This window comes from Cygnus atratus, chromosome 20, assembly GCF_013377495.2.
Source record: "Cygnus atratus isolate AKBS03 ecotype Queensland, Australia chromosome 20, CAtr_DNAZoo_HiC_assembly, whole genome shotgun sequence".
Classification (NCBI taxonomy): domain Eukaryota; kingdom Metazoa; phylum Chordata; class Aves; order Anseriformes; family Anatidae; genus Cygnus; species Cygnus atratus.
Window position 1 is genome coordinate 3,209,735 of NC_066381.1, and position 16,945 is coordinate 3,226,679.

A 16,945-nucleotide genomic window follows, 5' to 3' on the forward strand; every position below is an offset into this window, starting at 1 on the left:
CACGCTCGTTCGCTGTTAAAACCCCTGGGAAAGCGGAAGCAGCGCTGCAATCGTGCCTGTAATTGTTTACCCGCTGTGGTTTGTACTGAGCCGGGTGCTTCCCGCTGGGAGTCTCCAGTCGAGCCCCCTCGGTGGCGCCAGGGAGAGGGGAAGCAGGGAGGTGGCCGGGCCACCAGCCCTGATGGCCCAGTGTTCCCTCCACCAGCCAAGTGTCCCCGCCACCGCTGCCCCGTGATGCACAGGCACTGCAGTGCCCTTGTTGCAGCAGCCACGGGCAGGACAAGTGCCCCGGCAATGGCAGTGGGAGCAGGAGCCTTTCCCTGCCGCCCTGCAGAGCTGAAGGTGCTGCGTGGAGCTCCCCGAGCCCAGGGACAGCAGCACTGTCCTCCTGGGCACTCTCTGGGGAAGCTGGGGCATGGCGCAGGCAGGACAGGGTGGCCACAAGCTGCCGTGCAAGAGTTCCTGCCCTTGTCTCAGCATTGCCTTTCCGCCACCTGCAGCTTCCCCAAAAAGCTGCCGGCAAAGGGCTCTCGAGTGGCCCTTGAGGCTGACCAGCAAATGGGGGCCTGAGGAGAGAGCAGGAGACGGGGCTGCAGAGGGATCGATTGATTCAATCGATCAAAGGGATTGTAATCAATCAAAGGGATTGGTGACAGCCTCCACGCGGGATCCAGGGCTGTGTCCTGCACGGACAAAACAGGAATCCTCACAGAAGCCGAGCAAGGTGAGCAACCTGCCCGTACAGTCCAGCCCTTCCCAGCACCGAGCAGATTTTTTTTCATTAAAATAGGGACTTCCCTGCACAGGGCAAAATTATGCAACAAGTGATCTATATATAAAAACCCCACACCCAGGGCTGTTTGGATTCTGTTTCATATGCAGAACCATCAGCAACATTTGCTTGAAAGCTCATTTCATAATGATGCTTGTACTAAATTTAAAACGGAGTTACAGGCTGCGCATTACTGGAAACACTTAATTCGGATGTTTCTTGTTTCCTCATTTTTCATCTTGTGATGTGAGAAATGGATTTTGTAGATTTTACTGCTGGTGCCAGTTAGCTTACAACGTGATGCAGCACGTAACGCGGTACGACACGTTGTTCAGTGTTTCCACTAACTGCCCTATAGTTACTACAAAGGAAGAAACATAATTTTAGAGGAAAATTCTTGGAAGAATAATGACCCAGCTGAGAAATAAGCTGATTTATGGAGTTCATGAGATGATCCAGGTTTTCAGATCCGGAAAAGAAGGCTGGCACCTGAAGGCAGGACCTGATATTTGAGAGGTGCTGAGAGCTTCCACTGGCCTCAGGGGTGACAGCAACAGTGTCACTCTTTTCTGTGCTCCACCCACAAGCAGTACCAAAGCCTCCTAGAAATTAAAATCTGATGAATGGATGGCCACCCTCATTTTGTTCAAAATCTAATTGTTAATAATTTAAGCTTAATTCAAGTCAAGGGAGGCCACGTTGATGTCACTGATAGCAAACTGCTGCATGTCTGAACAGTATTAAATGCTCTAGCAGTTGCTGCGAAATCAGGAAAGTGAGATGCAAGTCTGTCCCCTCCCTTAGATAAGACATACAGAAAGAAACAAAACTGTATGTGGAAAGCTTCATATCGAAGGAAAAGCACTGGCCAATGGCTACACAAGGACCGTGCTGGACCTCATCTGACACCTAGTGGTTACTGCTTAATGAAACTGTGGTGCCCTACCCACGGGACACCACGCTCCAAGGTCAACGCCTCGAGCCCTACGCCTCTTGGAACCCAAACTCCCATTTGAGAGAAAGGAACTGGTCCAAGGAGCAGGACAGGATTTTTAGGTTCAGCAATACAGGGAGGAGAGAGGCTTGTCTGCTACTTCATCGCCACAAGGTTTCTCTACTGGAAGAAAAAATATCCAGAGCTCTGGTTAAGTTGTTGCAATTTTATTTATTTGCTTGTTAATTAGTACAGCCAAGGCTTTTTAGGGCATTATCAGTCAATGCCCGAAGAGTGACAAACCTCATGTATTATTAGTTTGGAAACGAGTGTGATTTTCATACAAGGTCAACATCTTAAAAGTCTGCTACCTGTTAGGACTATATATAGAGATATATCATTTTTAATATAAAATTGATATTTAGAAGGTATAAATATTGGTGCAATTATTTTGTCAGTCTAATTTCTCTCTACTGGTTATAACTCAAAATGTCTGAGACCAAAAAGAGACTTCAGTGTTGATGCTGATGTGCACATTGGCACTAATCGAAACTCCCCAGCGGGACGGACACGAGGCACACCACTACCCGAGCTCCCAGCATCATGGAATTACTCCAGTACTTCCAGTTAAACCGCTGTCATCAGTTTTCGCTTCATTTTTTAAGCTCTCGTACGCACAGTACATGATACATCCGCAGGACATCCATGCAAGGCAGCAGTCTGAACTCCTTAATTCTCAGTTCTTTTGTTCTGATGCCTCTCCCTCCATTTGTGGCAGCACTGGCAGCTCTGTTAGCAATATTTAGCCTTGCTGGGCAGACAGCTGTGCAGAGTGCCTCCCGAATAGGGCTGAGAGTGAAGAAGGGACAGACCATCCTTCTGCTTTTTCAAAAGGGGAAGTCGGGAGCCCAAGGAAGGCTGCATGAACTCATTTCCCCACTCTAAAAATTTTTAGCAGCAATCGTGAAACTGGCTGTCACTCCATTAACAACCTATTTCTGGAGGTACGTAACTGAGAGTGTCTGGTAAAGTAATGGTTCAGCGTGGAGCTAACCCTGCTGCTGCTGCCACCAACAGCACAACATCCAATATTTCAGTGGGAGCACCGAGACCTACCCCAAGCAATCGTGAGAGCACCTGCACATGGGCTGTAGCTCTCCCTTGCCTCTAGAATGGCAGAGTAGGAGCTGCTCTGAACTGATCTGCCGAGTTTCAGCTTGCTCCTGCTGTGTGTTCCTGGGAACAGACACCATGTCCAACTGCATTCAAGTCTTCAAAGTTTTTCTTTTAGATGCAACAACCTCACCCACCCAGAGCCGCTTTTCTGTCTGAAGGACATGACAGGAACTTACTTTCTTCACTGGAATTAGTAGCTACGCTGTAGTGTATTCTACCTGCCGACAAAATTACTGCTAGGACTTCACATATAAACGTATACTGCACGGACAGTCGTGAAAACCATCAGAAATGTCTTTATTTCTTAATGAGGGAATAAGGTTTAGTATTTGTGCATAATGTAGTCATCCCAAACTCATGCCAATGAAAGAGAAACCTTTACAATAATCTCTATCTTCTCTATAGAGAGTATCATATAGCCAGAACCTTACAAATTTATGGTTTCTGAAACTTCAAAAAAAAATGCATACATGAGTCTCTTACATCATGTGCGGCGTAACCAGGACTGTAGGGGACTTAACTTTTGACACAGGAGGACTTGGAGCAGCTTGTAGTGTAAGGTTCCATAACTAGCTCTAGATGAACAGCAAGGCTTTACCCCCCAGCCTTCGGAAGAAAAGCTCTTGCACAGGTCCACGTGAGTTTTGCCTATATCGGGACTGCAGGACCAGACCCTTCATACACAAACCATGATACTCTGATAAAACATGCAGTTACTACTTCGAGTTAACAGAACAAACTACAGAAGGGTTCAATTGGTTCCTAATCCACACGCTGAAATACTGTCCACCTCATTAATGCATACTAACGGTCAAGTGAACCAGTTCATCTTTTATTTATGAAAAACATATGAATTGTGGTAGGTATAGGAAAAATTAGTTCAAATATACAGATACTATTGTCCAAGCAGCCATTAAAGGAGTGATAACTAAAAATTAGTGATTTGTTTTCTCAAAGTAAAACTAACAAACTGAACTACTTGAAGGATTTTTTTCTTCATTACAAAAGCTGAGATGCATTCAGGTACAGTGAAGTTCAGCTTTATTGGGAAACGCAGACAGCCTCTGTTAAGTCCCTGTTGATTTTAATCGTTGTCATCTCCCCAGCATTGCTGCATCATATTTAGTCCTCACGATATATTCCAAAGTAAAACCAGCCATTCCAAATCTACAGTCATTCTTTGCATTAAGTCAATTCACAGAACTGCTGAAAAAGTAGACATTTCTATCTAAAAGTACAAAAAGGGTTTGTATAGAAGGTACTTCTCTTATACAGTTATATTACACGGATCAGGACAGGCCTGACAAGCTCTTCACAGAACTGGGTGCTTCTGACTAGACAAAAAAAAATTACAGAAGTGAGTTAGTTTCATTGCAGCTCTACATCTTATCACAAATACTAGTAGATTTTTTTTTTTGAGTTCCTTAGGCTTAGAATTAGAAAGCATGCAGAAGGTGAACATTGCTTTCCATAAATGAGACATTAAATGTATGCTTGGATACACTCTGTAAAAGTTTAGATGGAATATTTGCTTTAGTACACATTCTCTAGCTAGTAGATGGTCTACAGTATCCAAAAATCCAGAGCAGTGCAGCAGCAAGCTGTGTAGTCACTGCTCAGACAAAATTTCTATGACCTTTAATGGACAAATGAGATGTCTTTTTATATCTCTATTAGGTGAAGTGCTTCCCACTAAAAATTAAAAAAAATAATACTAATATTTGATATATTTTCTAATGACGTGCTCAGCTTTATGACAAACATTTCCAAAGTACAATTCAGCAATTTGTTAGAAAGACTACTGCTGTACTTCAAGTTCTCAGGGCACAGACGGTTGATACGTTGATATGTCAACCTCTGCCAGTTCCTACCAATTCTTTTCTGGATTTGTCCCTTCACTACGTCATCGCAGCGCATTCAGCAGCTCTACACGTGCTAGCTCTTTGCTAACCCCTGGAAGCAGCCATACCACCCACCCGCCTTCCAAAGACTCAGCGCTCCAAGGATGAGGATCTTGGTGATACAGCCCTGCTCCTTCCTCCAAGTTTCCAGCTGTTTAGCGACCTTCTGAGCCAGAGGCCAAATCTGACTTTTATGCTTAACAGACACAAAATAAATAGGAACTTCCCTAATCCATTTGTGAATGATTTTTTTGGGGCCTCCTTATCATCTTCAGTGATAAAGGCTACATTTTCTACTTGTTTGTATGAAAATGTTTTTTTTGTTTATTGAGCAGGTCAGGGTTAGGCTCTCTTGTTCCTCACTTGTGTACTCTTGAGACATCTTTGGATTCTTCCCTCAACCTTTACAAGCCATGGTATCTTCCCTTCAATAAACGGCCTGTCTGCTCCAGCCAAAAGCACTGCCCTTGTTTAGGAATGAAGCTTGTCCTGGGCTGCACGTCCTGCAGCACCAAGTATTAAGTGCCCAGGCCAAAATGCTACGGAAACTACCAAGGCAAAGAACACGAGTCCATGGTCAAACATCTGGCAGCGAAGACCACGCCTGCAGCTAGCTTTGAAGCTCCTTTACAAAGGAGACAGGGACCTCTTAACTCTGGAGCCAGGCTGTCGAAGGTCACTGCCACACAGGGATGGAACAGACCCTACAGAAGCACAGAAATGCTGGTTGCAGGCGACCCTGGAAGTCACACAGTCCAGCCTCCCTCCCTAAGGGCTACAGCTAGCGATAGTTTAGGTTGGCCCTGGCTTTGTCCAGTCAAATCTTAACATTCACCACGTCTAGAGCACCAGAGAGAACAAAGCTGCTTTCTCCATGCTGAAACCCATCACCGGGGACGTCCCTATATGCACAACCTTCCCCTGAGCACCTGAAATGCTAGAAGGACCAAGAACAGAAACACAGCGTCCAACAGGGAGCATCATTGCCTCCATCAGTCTGTGTTTGCGCTGCACTGACAGAGGGCCATGGCCTTGGCTGTCCTTGTCTCCAAAAAGCCAGATGGTGCCAGGAGTGATATCCACAGGCTCCCCCAGCCACTGCTTCATGCGAGCTGGCGAATGCATTACCAGTCTCATCTGCTCAGGCCAGCAGAAATTAATGGTGAACAGCCAGGGCTTGGTTTTGCTGATTGCCTGTCTGTGCCCTCAGAGCTGGAATAGTATGCAGAATTTTCTTCTCTGTAATGAATAAAATGTCTTTTTCTTACTAAAACTAGACAGATTGCAACTTGAGCATACCACACAAATACATCCCATTTTATGTCTATCCAATCCAATTACTGAAGTATCAAAAACTACATAACGAGGAACGCATTTGGTACCAAAAAATTGAAATTAGAAAAAGTAGTAAAGATCTGCGATGGCTTAAAATTGCCTTTTTCTTTGAATGAAGCATACAAACTCACATGCGTGTGGGTCAGCCCCTTTACATTTGGTGACATAACAACATTGCTAGCACTGCTCTCCACCACCACCAAAATGCCATTTTAGGAGTAAGCGAAGTTAAAAAATAGGTTAAGAAAAAAGATTCAGACATTTCTGCGCTGTGAGTTAAACTAAGCTTTACATAAAGTTAACAGAAAAGAAGCAAAACTTCTCAAGTTAGTTGGTTTGTCATCATAGCTAACATTTTAGCAATTGTCTTGAGCTTAGACAATATTGCAATCACAGTGGAGAGCCTTCCTGCCCCATTACGATTTGGAAATACATAGGCTTTACCAAGAATAATGCTCTTTCACACAACCATGTCAGAGCTCTTTGTAAACACTAATTCCCTAAGCTTTCATTTACTCTGCCTCTGAGGTATGTAATTACCATCACCCATTTTTATTTATAGGCTGTTACAGCCCACATTTTCCTAGGAATGACTGCCACACAAATTTGAACGCAGTCTGCTTTACATTGTATTCTGATGAGGTACCGAAAACGTCCTACATTATATAGATGAAAACTGAGACGAAATAATTCAGAAGTCAAGTAAAGGACTGGCACCTTCTGGCATTCAGCCCTCTATCTTAGCCTGCTTCTCCTCACTCCAAATTATAAAAGTATTATTCCTTGACAAGTGTTTATTCCTTGACAAACACTGCCTTCAAGAAACACTAGATTATTTTACCGTAGTACTGATGAGGTCTACCACGTTGGGTCTGGTTCTTGCTTTATTTGAGAACTTTCCTCTGTTTCTGTAACATCTGTTGAAAAAGCAGTAACGAATGAAAAAAAACTAGTCAACCAATTTTGTCGTAATTATTGTAGTTAGTAAGTAAAAAATTACAAAAATATGAAAAGCATTCATTTATCCTTTTAAACTATTAACAGCAAATAACAACGTATTTACAATAATCTGATTTGGTGGAAATTAGCATATCCACTTGAACGTAAAGCAGCCTGAGATCTTAGAGAACTCTTACTTTTTAAGGCACAAACATTGGTATTAGAAGCGTATGAAACTTCAAAATGCTTTTTATGTAGCTCAAAACCTTGGTAAGAAAGGAACTTTCTTTGTTTTTTAGTGGGGGACATTGGTTGTAGGGGGGATAGTTGGACCAGAGGATCTTGGAGGCCTTTTCCAAGCTTAATGATTCTAGGATTCTATAACTTAATCCAAAAAGAAACCACACAATCAGTGAACATACGCCAGATATATCACTGTTTTGGTCTGAATCCTACCCTCCAGTCCTGCTCCCTCTGTCAATCCCCAGCACCATTCTTCCCTCAGCCCACCTTGCTGACGCCGGGTGAAGCTTTCCCAGTGCTCACAGGTAAGTCTGCAGCCCACGGCTTCAGAGACAGCCTCGTGAATGGCTTCCTTTACCCAAAGTGTTAGGGCATGACCGCTGCTTCACAGTTTTTAAAATGCTGTCTAAAAGCTAACATCTGACCATACCTGAGCTCAAGTCATGCCTTCTGTGACAGTTACCCAACTAACATTCATCGCACAGACTGGTTTTCACAGCACTGACCATTTTTTGTTCCCATCTATAAAACTGCTGCTCTTCTAAACTACATACAGACATTATTATATTTCAGTCTTATCCAAAAGAAATTTTGACCTCATCTAATTTTTCTTCTTCAATGTATTACACAGGAAGGCATTATTAGATGCTTAAAAAAAAAAAAAAAAAAAAAGAAATTTGATCTTGTCAGGTAAAGCATTCATCATCTTTTCATACAGATTTTTTTTCAATTCCAGGAGACTTCATTACAAAATCTTTGCTATTTCTGTTTACAGGGATGCTTGAAGGTAAATCAAAGAAATTGTGTGTCTTTATAGCACTGCCTATATGACCCGGAGCCTGATTTTGTTCTTTTCATAAACAGAGACAATGATGTTGGAAGGAAATTCGTTTTTCACTGAAGCTGTTTGCAAGGTTTGGGGCTAGGGTAATTCATCACAGCAAAGCTGAGCTGTTTCACCACTTGATCACCTCCCAGCCTGGTTCTGGAGCGATTGTGTGTTCTTCAGCCTTGTCTCAAGATCATTTCTCCGGTAACTGGATCTGAATGCAGTTTTGGATGGCAAATTCAAAACCACGTTTGTCTATTTCTTTTAAACAATCTCCTGAAGGGCCCATAGCTAGACTTCCCCCTTGAGGAGCATTCAGAAACAAGTGTCCCACTCCATCTGACAATTTCAGCAATCCCACATAGTTTTGGTGTCATAAAGACAGTTGATATTTCAGCTTTCAGTAACTGCGTGCTTAAAGTCTGCAGCTCAGCTCTTCTACAGCTCTCACGCTTCTCTTCTTTTTCATAGATATTTTTTCCTCTTGCTGGTTACAAAAGCATTCATCTAGACTCCTACTCACAGCACTCAGGGTGTACCTGTAACTGAGCTCGTAATGCCAGTTTTGGCTGAGCATGGTAGAATCACAGAATGGTTTGGCTTGGAAGGGACCTTCAAGACCATCTAATTCCAGCCCCTGCCATGGGCAGGACACATCCCACCACACCAGGCTGCCCAAAGCCCCATCCAGTCTGGCCTTGAGCACCTCCAGGGATAGGGCAGCCACAGCTTCTCTGGGCACCCTGTTCCAGGGCCTCACCACCCTCTGAGTAAAGAATTTCCTACTTGCATCTAACCTAAACCTACCTTTTTTAGTTTAAAGCCATTCCTCCTTGTCCTATCCCTACACCCCCTGACAAAGAGTCCCTCCCCAGCTTTCCTGCAGCCCCCTTTAGGCCCTGGCAGGCCACTGTAAGGTCTCCCCAGGGCCTTCTCCTCTCCAGGCTGAAAACCCCAGCTCCCTCAGCCTGTCTCCATAGGCGAGGTGCTCCAGCCCTCTGAGTATCGTCTTGGCCTCCTCTGGACCTGTATGTTGGATAGTCTCTGAGTTCAGTGACATTGCCAGGGAAACTGAGGCAATGGAGACTGGAAAGGTACAGAAGAACAGAAGTGCTGAGGTTTGTCGCTCTCTGTTTTGGGGAATCTCAGCAGGATTAGAGAATGAACTCGAGAGCTTTGACACAAGTGCCGATGTGCAGCCAGCTCCCTCCCAGTGCTGCAGGCTCTGCTGCTCCTACATCAGAGCGCCCCGCTGAGCACTGCCTGGCACACAGGCAGCTGTCCTTCAGCTGTCACAGCACATTCCCATCACTTCTGACACTCACAGGGCAGCCGCCTGTGGTCATGCTGAAAGCTGGGGCTAGCAGGGGCAGCATTTAATGGACCATTCACGACAGACAACAGCATCCAAATTGTCAGGTCAGTTCTGTACTCTTAATGCTCCAAGACCATACACAAAAGCGTAAGGGGGCTAGAAGTCCTACAGCCTCCTTGGTCTCACACAGGTCATTGTCCAAAAAATACAGCTCAGGTCTGTTCTTGGACAACAGGAAAGTCTGACACTTCTCACAGGTGAAGTTCTGGAGGAACGACAAAAATCCCCTTCCCCCAGAAAACCGGAAAAGTATATTCAACCCAGTATGCTGTTCAAATTTCCTGATGATGGCAATCATTCACTTGCATAAATTGTGAAAAGGACCGCGTAGAATAACTAGATGCATCGCTCAGGATATGAGCAATCATTCAAAGCCTATATATAGTCATGACTCACCAGCCCAGAACAACAATTCATAAAACTCTTTTGTAAAATTATTTGAATAATAACTTTTGCTGCAGACTACCTTTCACGCAATGCGGCATGATATTAATACAGATGAAAAAAACTTCCTGGGAACCAATAAATGCCTTTTTTGTTGTTTTGATTGACTTGCCTTCTTTAAAAAAAAGAAAAAAGATGCAGCTTCTTTGAAAATGACTTAAAAATATTTGTTGATAGTAACTGAAGACAAACACTCACCTCCTACAGATACTTCTATTTGGCTTGGTTCAGCTGGCTCTTAAATGATAAAAATATAGTCTAATGAATACGCATACAGTTTCAACAATATGAAACAGAAAAGTACCTTAGCAAAAGTTAGGGAAATTAAGTTTACTCTAAAAAAAAAAAAAAAGGCCTCATTTTTTCCTCTTCTAATCAAACTAAATTATCTTTGTCTCAGATAAAGGTCTGCAACTTTCTATAAACTCTATAGCAAAGTATAAGAAGTACCCAAACATTTATTACATTACATAATTAACACTTTCTCTTCAGAGGATTGGTTACTGTAGCAGACATATCACTGAACATAGCTGAACATAACATGCACTTGCACAGAATATACCAAGTTGGGACCGACTTAATTCAAACTACTTGAATATAAATCTGGACTGCAAATAGATGTCACTGCTTCTGGTGAATATTGTTCTCAGTGGTGAGTACGTGTACTTAGTCAGAGAGGGAGAAGCTGAAGACTACAGGGCAAAAAGTACATTTTACTTCCAGAATGATTTTTCTATGGTCTGTATTGATGGATTATAGATGGATAGGTGTTGGGAAGGTGTATAACCCTTTTAACAGTGCGGGTGAGTTAAGGAGAGAGATACTACAGCAACTTCACTGAACAGAAGTTTAGTTTTTTCTCCCTTTTCTCTGTTTTTCTTCCTCCCACCACTTCCAAATGTAAGCAGAGGAGGCAGTGGGTTCTTTTCTGCCCACCACAGAAGTGCCCCTTACTTTGAAATGTTTATTGAATGTTTTCTCTCAGTTTGTCAGTTTCTTTGAGCAACAGCCTGTCCAGTCAATTGCAAAAATCTTGCCTGCACTGCAGACAACTTGATAGGTGCATTTTTAGAAGGTCTGCGAACACTGAGAAACTACACTGTGTCAAAAGGAAGCTGTGTAATCACATTTACTTCAGCAACTTGGAGCATAACGCTAAGTTATTTGTTCAGACTGGAAGAGCTGAGGTGTGTGCAGTCTGGACACCGGCTAGCAGGGGTTCAATGCTGTATGCAGGGGACAGAAATTCCATCAGAACTTCTGTTCTAGGCTCTTGTATGTTACATAAACTTGACTTGGCTGAACACAATCTGGCACAGCCACACACTTGGAGTTAAGCAGACATCAATAAATAGATACTGAACTGGCTTTATATATTGCCCCTATTGATCCTTCTTTTCAGCTCATTCATCAAGTGCAAAAATCAAATTAAGGAACATGCCAATGACACATATTGAAGGATGCAATGGTTCTATCGATTTATTAATATTTAATAGCTATAAATGTCACCATTGCAGGCCATGTCACAATAAAATGGCTCATCATAAGCAGCGTGTACCCAGGACATAACTACTAATACCATCTGTCAGTAAGATCTCGAACTGCATGCCCTACCCCTTCTGCAAGGACACGTGGCACACTCTGCATCACCTGGTAGCACGGGTGCTGCTGGTGGTGGTGGTGCTTCTGCTTCAGCTTTTTCCATCAGCTCTAAGATTAGACATGATCACTGTTTAACTTTACAACAGAAATGGTCCCACATGTAAACACAAGGGCGATTTTACCTCTTCTATCTGCAAATCCTAAAACTTGTTGTATTAACAGGTTACTAAACACTCACTGTAATCAAGCTGCAGTTCAGTATTTTTTGTTACAGAAAAGGTATTCCCTATCTGCAAGCACCAAAAATTTCCTCCTAAGTTCTCACGTGTTCTTCAGAGCGAGAATAATGTATCACACCTGCAGTAGGCTCAGAGGCTTCCAATAATTCACCTCGATACCTATCGATATCAGTTCATTTTAATGATAATTAATGGACATAGATACTGCATAAAAATCACACGTTCAGTAACCAGCTTCCTGCTCCAGTGATGGAATGTGATCAGGTATATATGTTGTTCTTACTCAGCTAATTAGCTAGCGTCAATCCCATCACATGCTAAAAGTTTTGCAGAGAACAGTTAAATGGATTCTTTCATTTCTAAGTCAATTCTCTGGAAATGCTATTAAATATTTATCTGCCTGGAAGGTTCCCTAATACAAAAGGATCTCTTTCCCAGCTAAGGTGTACTTAGGACTGGTGGAAAGGTCAATATGAGTTACTAACTATAACATCTTCCTGAGAACACTTTGTCCTTGCCACTCACAGACCTTAGCACGTTAGCTGGAATATACTGGTGGCTGAATGCAAGTGAGTGAGTACTGGGTTGGTAAGGCTCAGCCTGGGTAAGGCCAAACTAATGACGGAGTTACCTGGCCTCTGAATTGCTAATCTGACATTGGCTCAGAGAGAACATGACACAAGGGTAATGACAGTGTTTTGCTGTTTGTTTTTTCTCTTAAATAAGATGTTAAAAAACAAGGTGACAACTATTATAGACAACTGAAAATACTAAGACTTATTTTTCAAATAAGATTCAAGCATCATTGTCAAAATGCACGTCTGGTAATAACACTCTGCCTCTCTAAGCTGTTACAACTTCAGCAGAACATAGAGTTTTTCACTGGAACATGGTTCTGCAGCTATTGGAAAGTTCTTGTTTAGTAGCTGGTACTGTGACGGATCCGAACCTAAAATGCAGACACTCCCATCTAAGTCTGTTGCACAGTCAGGGTCCTAAATCTCTTTGGGACTCTGCAGCTGAAAAATACAAAATCAGTACCTTGCATTTTCATATCAAAGTTAATGCCAATCTTACACTAGTCTGTAAATTCATCACGCTGCTCTTATGTTAATTGCACATGCATTTTTAGCCAGGAATTTCAATTTTAATGACAGAGACAAGAGAGCTGTACGTAGAACTTAACCATGATGGGGCCTCCTGCCACAAAGCCAAAATGTAGAAAGCTGATCTTGGTATGTTACAAAAATACATTTGCTATCAGTGTCACATAATTACTTACGGTTGTTAATCACAAGTCCTGGAAATGGTCTGTAAAAAAAGACAAAAGAACACAAAACATGCTGATTCTAAAACATACTGCATGGGGTCTCTCTCTCAAGACTTCCTCACCCAGCAATTTGGTAACAGAGATCACACGCTCTAACAGAAAGTAGAACAAAACAGGAGGAACATCTCTTGAGCACAGTGGTTTGTTCACTAGCATTTTGAGAAACAACATACACCAAAAAATCGAAATCCTTCCCCCAGTCATGACTAATCAACAGGGAAATCATCTCTTCATCAGAGCTCAGTTAAGCAGAACGTATCTAGCAAGAGTCCTTTCAGTTTAGAACTCTTCTTGGTTAAGGGTCAAGAATTCAGACTCCTTAGTAAAATTTAAGAAATCTTTCTCTAAAGAAACTGAAGTTTTCTGTTTCTTGTGAAGCAGACTATGATTTGAGAAATGATAAAAATTAATACGTTTTTGGTTTTAGTTCCTAAACCTCTTCTTAGTATGATTTCCACATTTCATCTGTTCTGCTTCACACAGACAAATATACCTTGCGTACACACGTATGTGTCTATATGAATATACATATAAATTAAAATTCACTTATATTGTAATTGTATAATACTGTATTTTAAAAATGTTGTAGACAAAGTCATTTTATAGGAAAAAAATATTTATGAAAAAGCTTACCTTAACTCAGGAATCTTAGTAAAACCAAAATACTTCAAAAATAGTAATACTACCACAAACATACTATTTACTGCCATGAGCCAACAAATTTCAGACCAGGAAACTGTCTCAGAGCTTGATCTTACAAATGAGACAGCAAGGCCCACAGCACTTTAGGACTCCATTATATCGTAGGAATAGACTGCATCTCAGAAGACAGCTTGCTTTAATATGCAGTAGTAATAATATGCCCTCTGTCCTACTGCTATGAACATCTGGGCTTCATTTGACCTGATGTGCTGTTATCCAAAGAGCCATATCTTCCACTATTTAAAGATGCACTCCAAATTCTACTCTTTCAATCTGAATTTATTAAAGCTACGGGGCTGTCCTTACAATGTCTGTACAATCTAATCAGTGACAACTACGTACCGAATGACAGTAAACTTGATAAACTCCGATGATTCCAAAATCTTCCTCATCGAGCTGATTTCCAGATAACTGGGAGCTTTAAATGCCACGCCAGGAGGCATCCCATCCACCACCACACAGCCAGGGTTGATGGTGATTTTCCTGTACGGGACCTTCACAGGAAAACTCATACCAATGGCTTCACCTAAGCGAGAGAGGTCATGTTTATTTTCAAGCTTATATATTTATGATTACGTTGAAGGAAAAGAAAACACAGACGATTAAGAAACTAAATGCAAACTCAAGCTTTCTATTGGATCTGAAACTGAAAATCCACTTGACTATTAAATCATTACAGTGACAGAAACAGATGTTTTAGATTACACTCATGAACATTACTACAAGATTATTTAAACTCCAAGTCTGACAGCTCACCATATAAAGAACTCAGATTCTCTTTTTTTCCTAAAAAAGGTATAGAACAGGCTATCTAAGAAAGTAACTACGTGACAAAAAATAATAATTTCCTGCAATGCCCACAAAAGGCAATTCAACACAGCACTAGCAAAGGAATTTAAGATAAAGAAGCTCAGGTCATTGTTGTACAGTGCACATACACAGAAAAAATAAAGAAAACTATGTAGAGCAAAAGGGTAAGTTGCATGTTAAAAATTACTTTAGTTTCAAGTATTAATAGCTCGGGACCACGAAGCCCTAACAAGAATCATGGTTTGCAAACAAAATAACTATTTCATCCATGTTTACACAGAAAGAAACAGGATGTGGGGGGAACAAAGTTATCTATGCTCTTGGGATTTTTTGTTCAAAACACCAAGCAACCCACTTCCCTTATAATAAATTCTTTTTGAGGTCAGAGCACAACTCTCATAAACAATTCTCAAATTTCTTCATTTTAATGATAATATATATCATCCACTGAAAGTGATGATTCAGTAGCATCCCCATGAACAACATTTGTTCCATTCACACCTATGTAAAAATGGGACTAAGAAGCAATTACCAAATTTCCGGCTAAACAGATCGTTTACTTGCTCTCTCAATTGTCTGGCCTTTTCTACTTTTGAAAGCCGCTCACTTTCATCATCTGAAAGAAATTGTTAGAAAAGCATTAGAATTGAGCAGATTTTTTTTTGAGCATGTTTACTCAAAGCAGGCATATCCAAGTGCTTCAAAAACAGACCATGTCTTGTTCTTAGTTTTAGCAGTACCACAGAATTGTACAAATATGCAAAAATGGATGGTTGTGAAGAAATCCATGAGAAGCTTCTACATATTTACATGACCAATGTTAGATTTATTATTTAGAGATGATTTTGTAAACCTAACCTAAAAAAATAGCGTTTTATTTTCTTACATTGCATATGATGGTGATGGAAAGTTAAAAGCGAAGTCAGATCCAATACATGGCCATAGCATGCAATGTTACTTGTTTCTAATGAATGCAGTATATGCCTGAGAAAGCAGTCATCAGTGTTGTTTAAGACAAACCAGTTCGGTCTGTATGGTTATTCAATTTACTTCAAGTTTGGATCTCTTGAAGTTGCCAAGGAAGTTGCAAATCAGTATTTAATTTATTACATGAGATAAAAAGGGAAAAATGAGGATACTTCTTGACTACGGGCTGGACCAAGAATATTCTAAAGACGTCACTGAATAGATACTCATAAAAGTTAGAAAACATTTAACATCTCAGTAGAAACAGAATACAAAATTATGCTCTTTGTAGACTGTACTTGTGTCACTGTGAACCAGCTAGACTGTAGAAAAACTCCAACGGATGAAACAAGTGTCATGAAGAATGTAAGCACAAGGAGTGTGATATGAAACGAGACAGTATACACACCTGGTATAGTTACTTGAATGATGTTGAGATCTTCAACACCTGCAGCTGTGTTTACCACTGTATTCATTGTGGAGCTTGCTGTATTGGCTATATTAGATGAATTATTTTTCCCTGAAAGTAAAAGATTCAAAAAACAGTTGTAGAGCCCAAAATATTCAATGTTATATATAAAGCAAATACTGCAAAATAACAGATATTTGCAAAGTTTTCAAAGCAGATCCAATCTCATTTCCAAAATGAGGCCATCTTCCAATGAGACATACTTATTGAAGATTCACACTACTCTGTCTTCCCAATTACAAACCCAAGAGGAGAAAAGACTACATTACAAGTTGTTAATCTTTACCTAGTGGGTTTTATAAAAGACTATTAAGAAAAAAAAAAGACTACATGGAACATGTATTTTGTTATTTGTATTAACAGAAAAATTGCAGTACTTGCAGTTAATTCAGTTAACACCTACTGATCCATGCATTCACAAAATAAATCTCTTGCAGTTGTATTTGGGAGCCACACTGTCCTGTGGCACAAACTAGCACAGTTTGACTAGCTCAGTGGAGTTAGTCAAACCAACTCTGACAATTTCCTACTGGCTATCTGTGCACATCATCTGTGGAACACTTCTGTATTGGGTTTACGTGGCAAGGTTTTGGTAGCGGGGGGCTGCAGGGGTGGCGTCTGAACAGAGCCCAGCAGCTGCCCCTTGTCAGGTAAGGGCCAGTTTCAGCCAGCCCCAAAGTGACCCGCTGCTGGCTAGACCCGAGCCAGTAAGCCATGTTGTTTGCACCTCTGTGAGAGCAGATTTAAGAAAGGGGAAAAAAAACTGCCATGCAACAGCACCTGGGAGAGTGAGGAGTAAGACACAGCCCTGCAGTCCCCAAGGTGAGTGCAGAAGGAGGGCAGGAGGTGCCCATTGGGGACCCGTGCTGGAGCAGTTTG

General features: G+C 41.5%; 1 protein-coding gene across 1 annotated transcript in view; it reads right to left on the bottom strand.

Annotated features, from left to right (window-relative positions):
• Positions 1-1,917: 1,917 nt before the first annotated feature.
• Positions 1,918-16,945, bottom strand: part of GTF2I (general transcription factor IIi) — a 67,489-nt gene continuing 52,461 nt past the window's right edge. The window contains 8 exon segments of the mRNA XM_050714825.1: positions 1,918-4,216; positions 6,960-7,035; positions 10,147-10,185; positions 11,599-11,658; positions 13,072-13,100; positions 14,164-14,347; positions 15,164-15,247; positions 16,007-16,117. Of these exon segments, the coding sequence (XP_050570782.1) occupies positions 6,977-7,035; positions 10,147-10,185; positions 11,599-11,658; positions 13,072-13,100; positions 14,164-14,347; positions 15,164-15,247; positions 16,007-16,117 (566 nt within the window). The 3' untranslated portion in view covers positions 1,918-4,216; positions 6,960-6,976.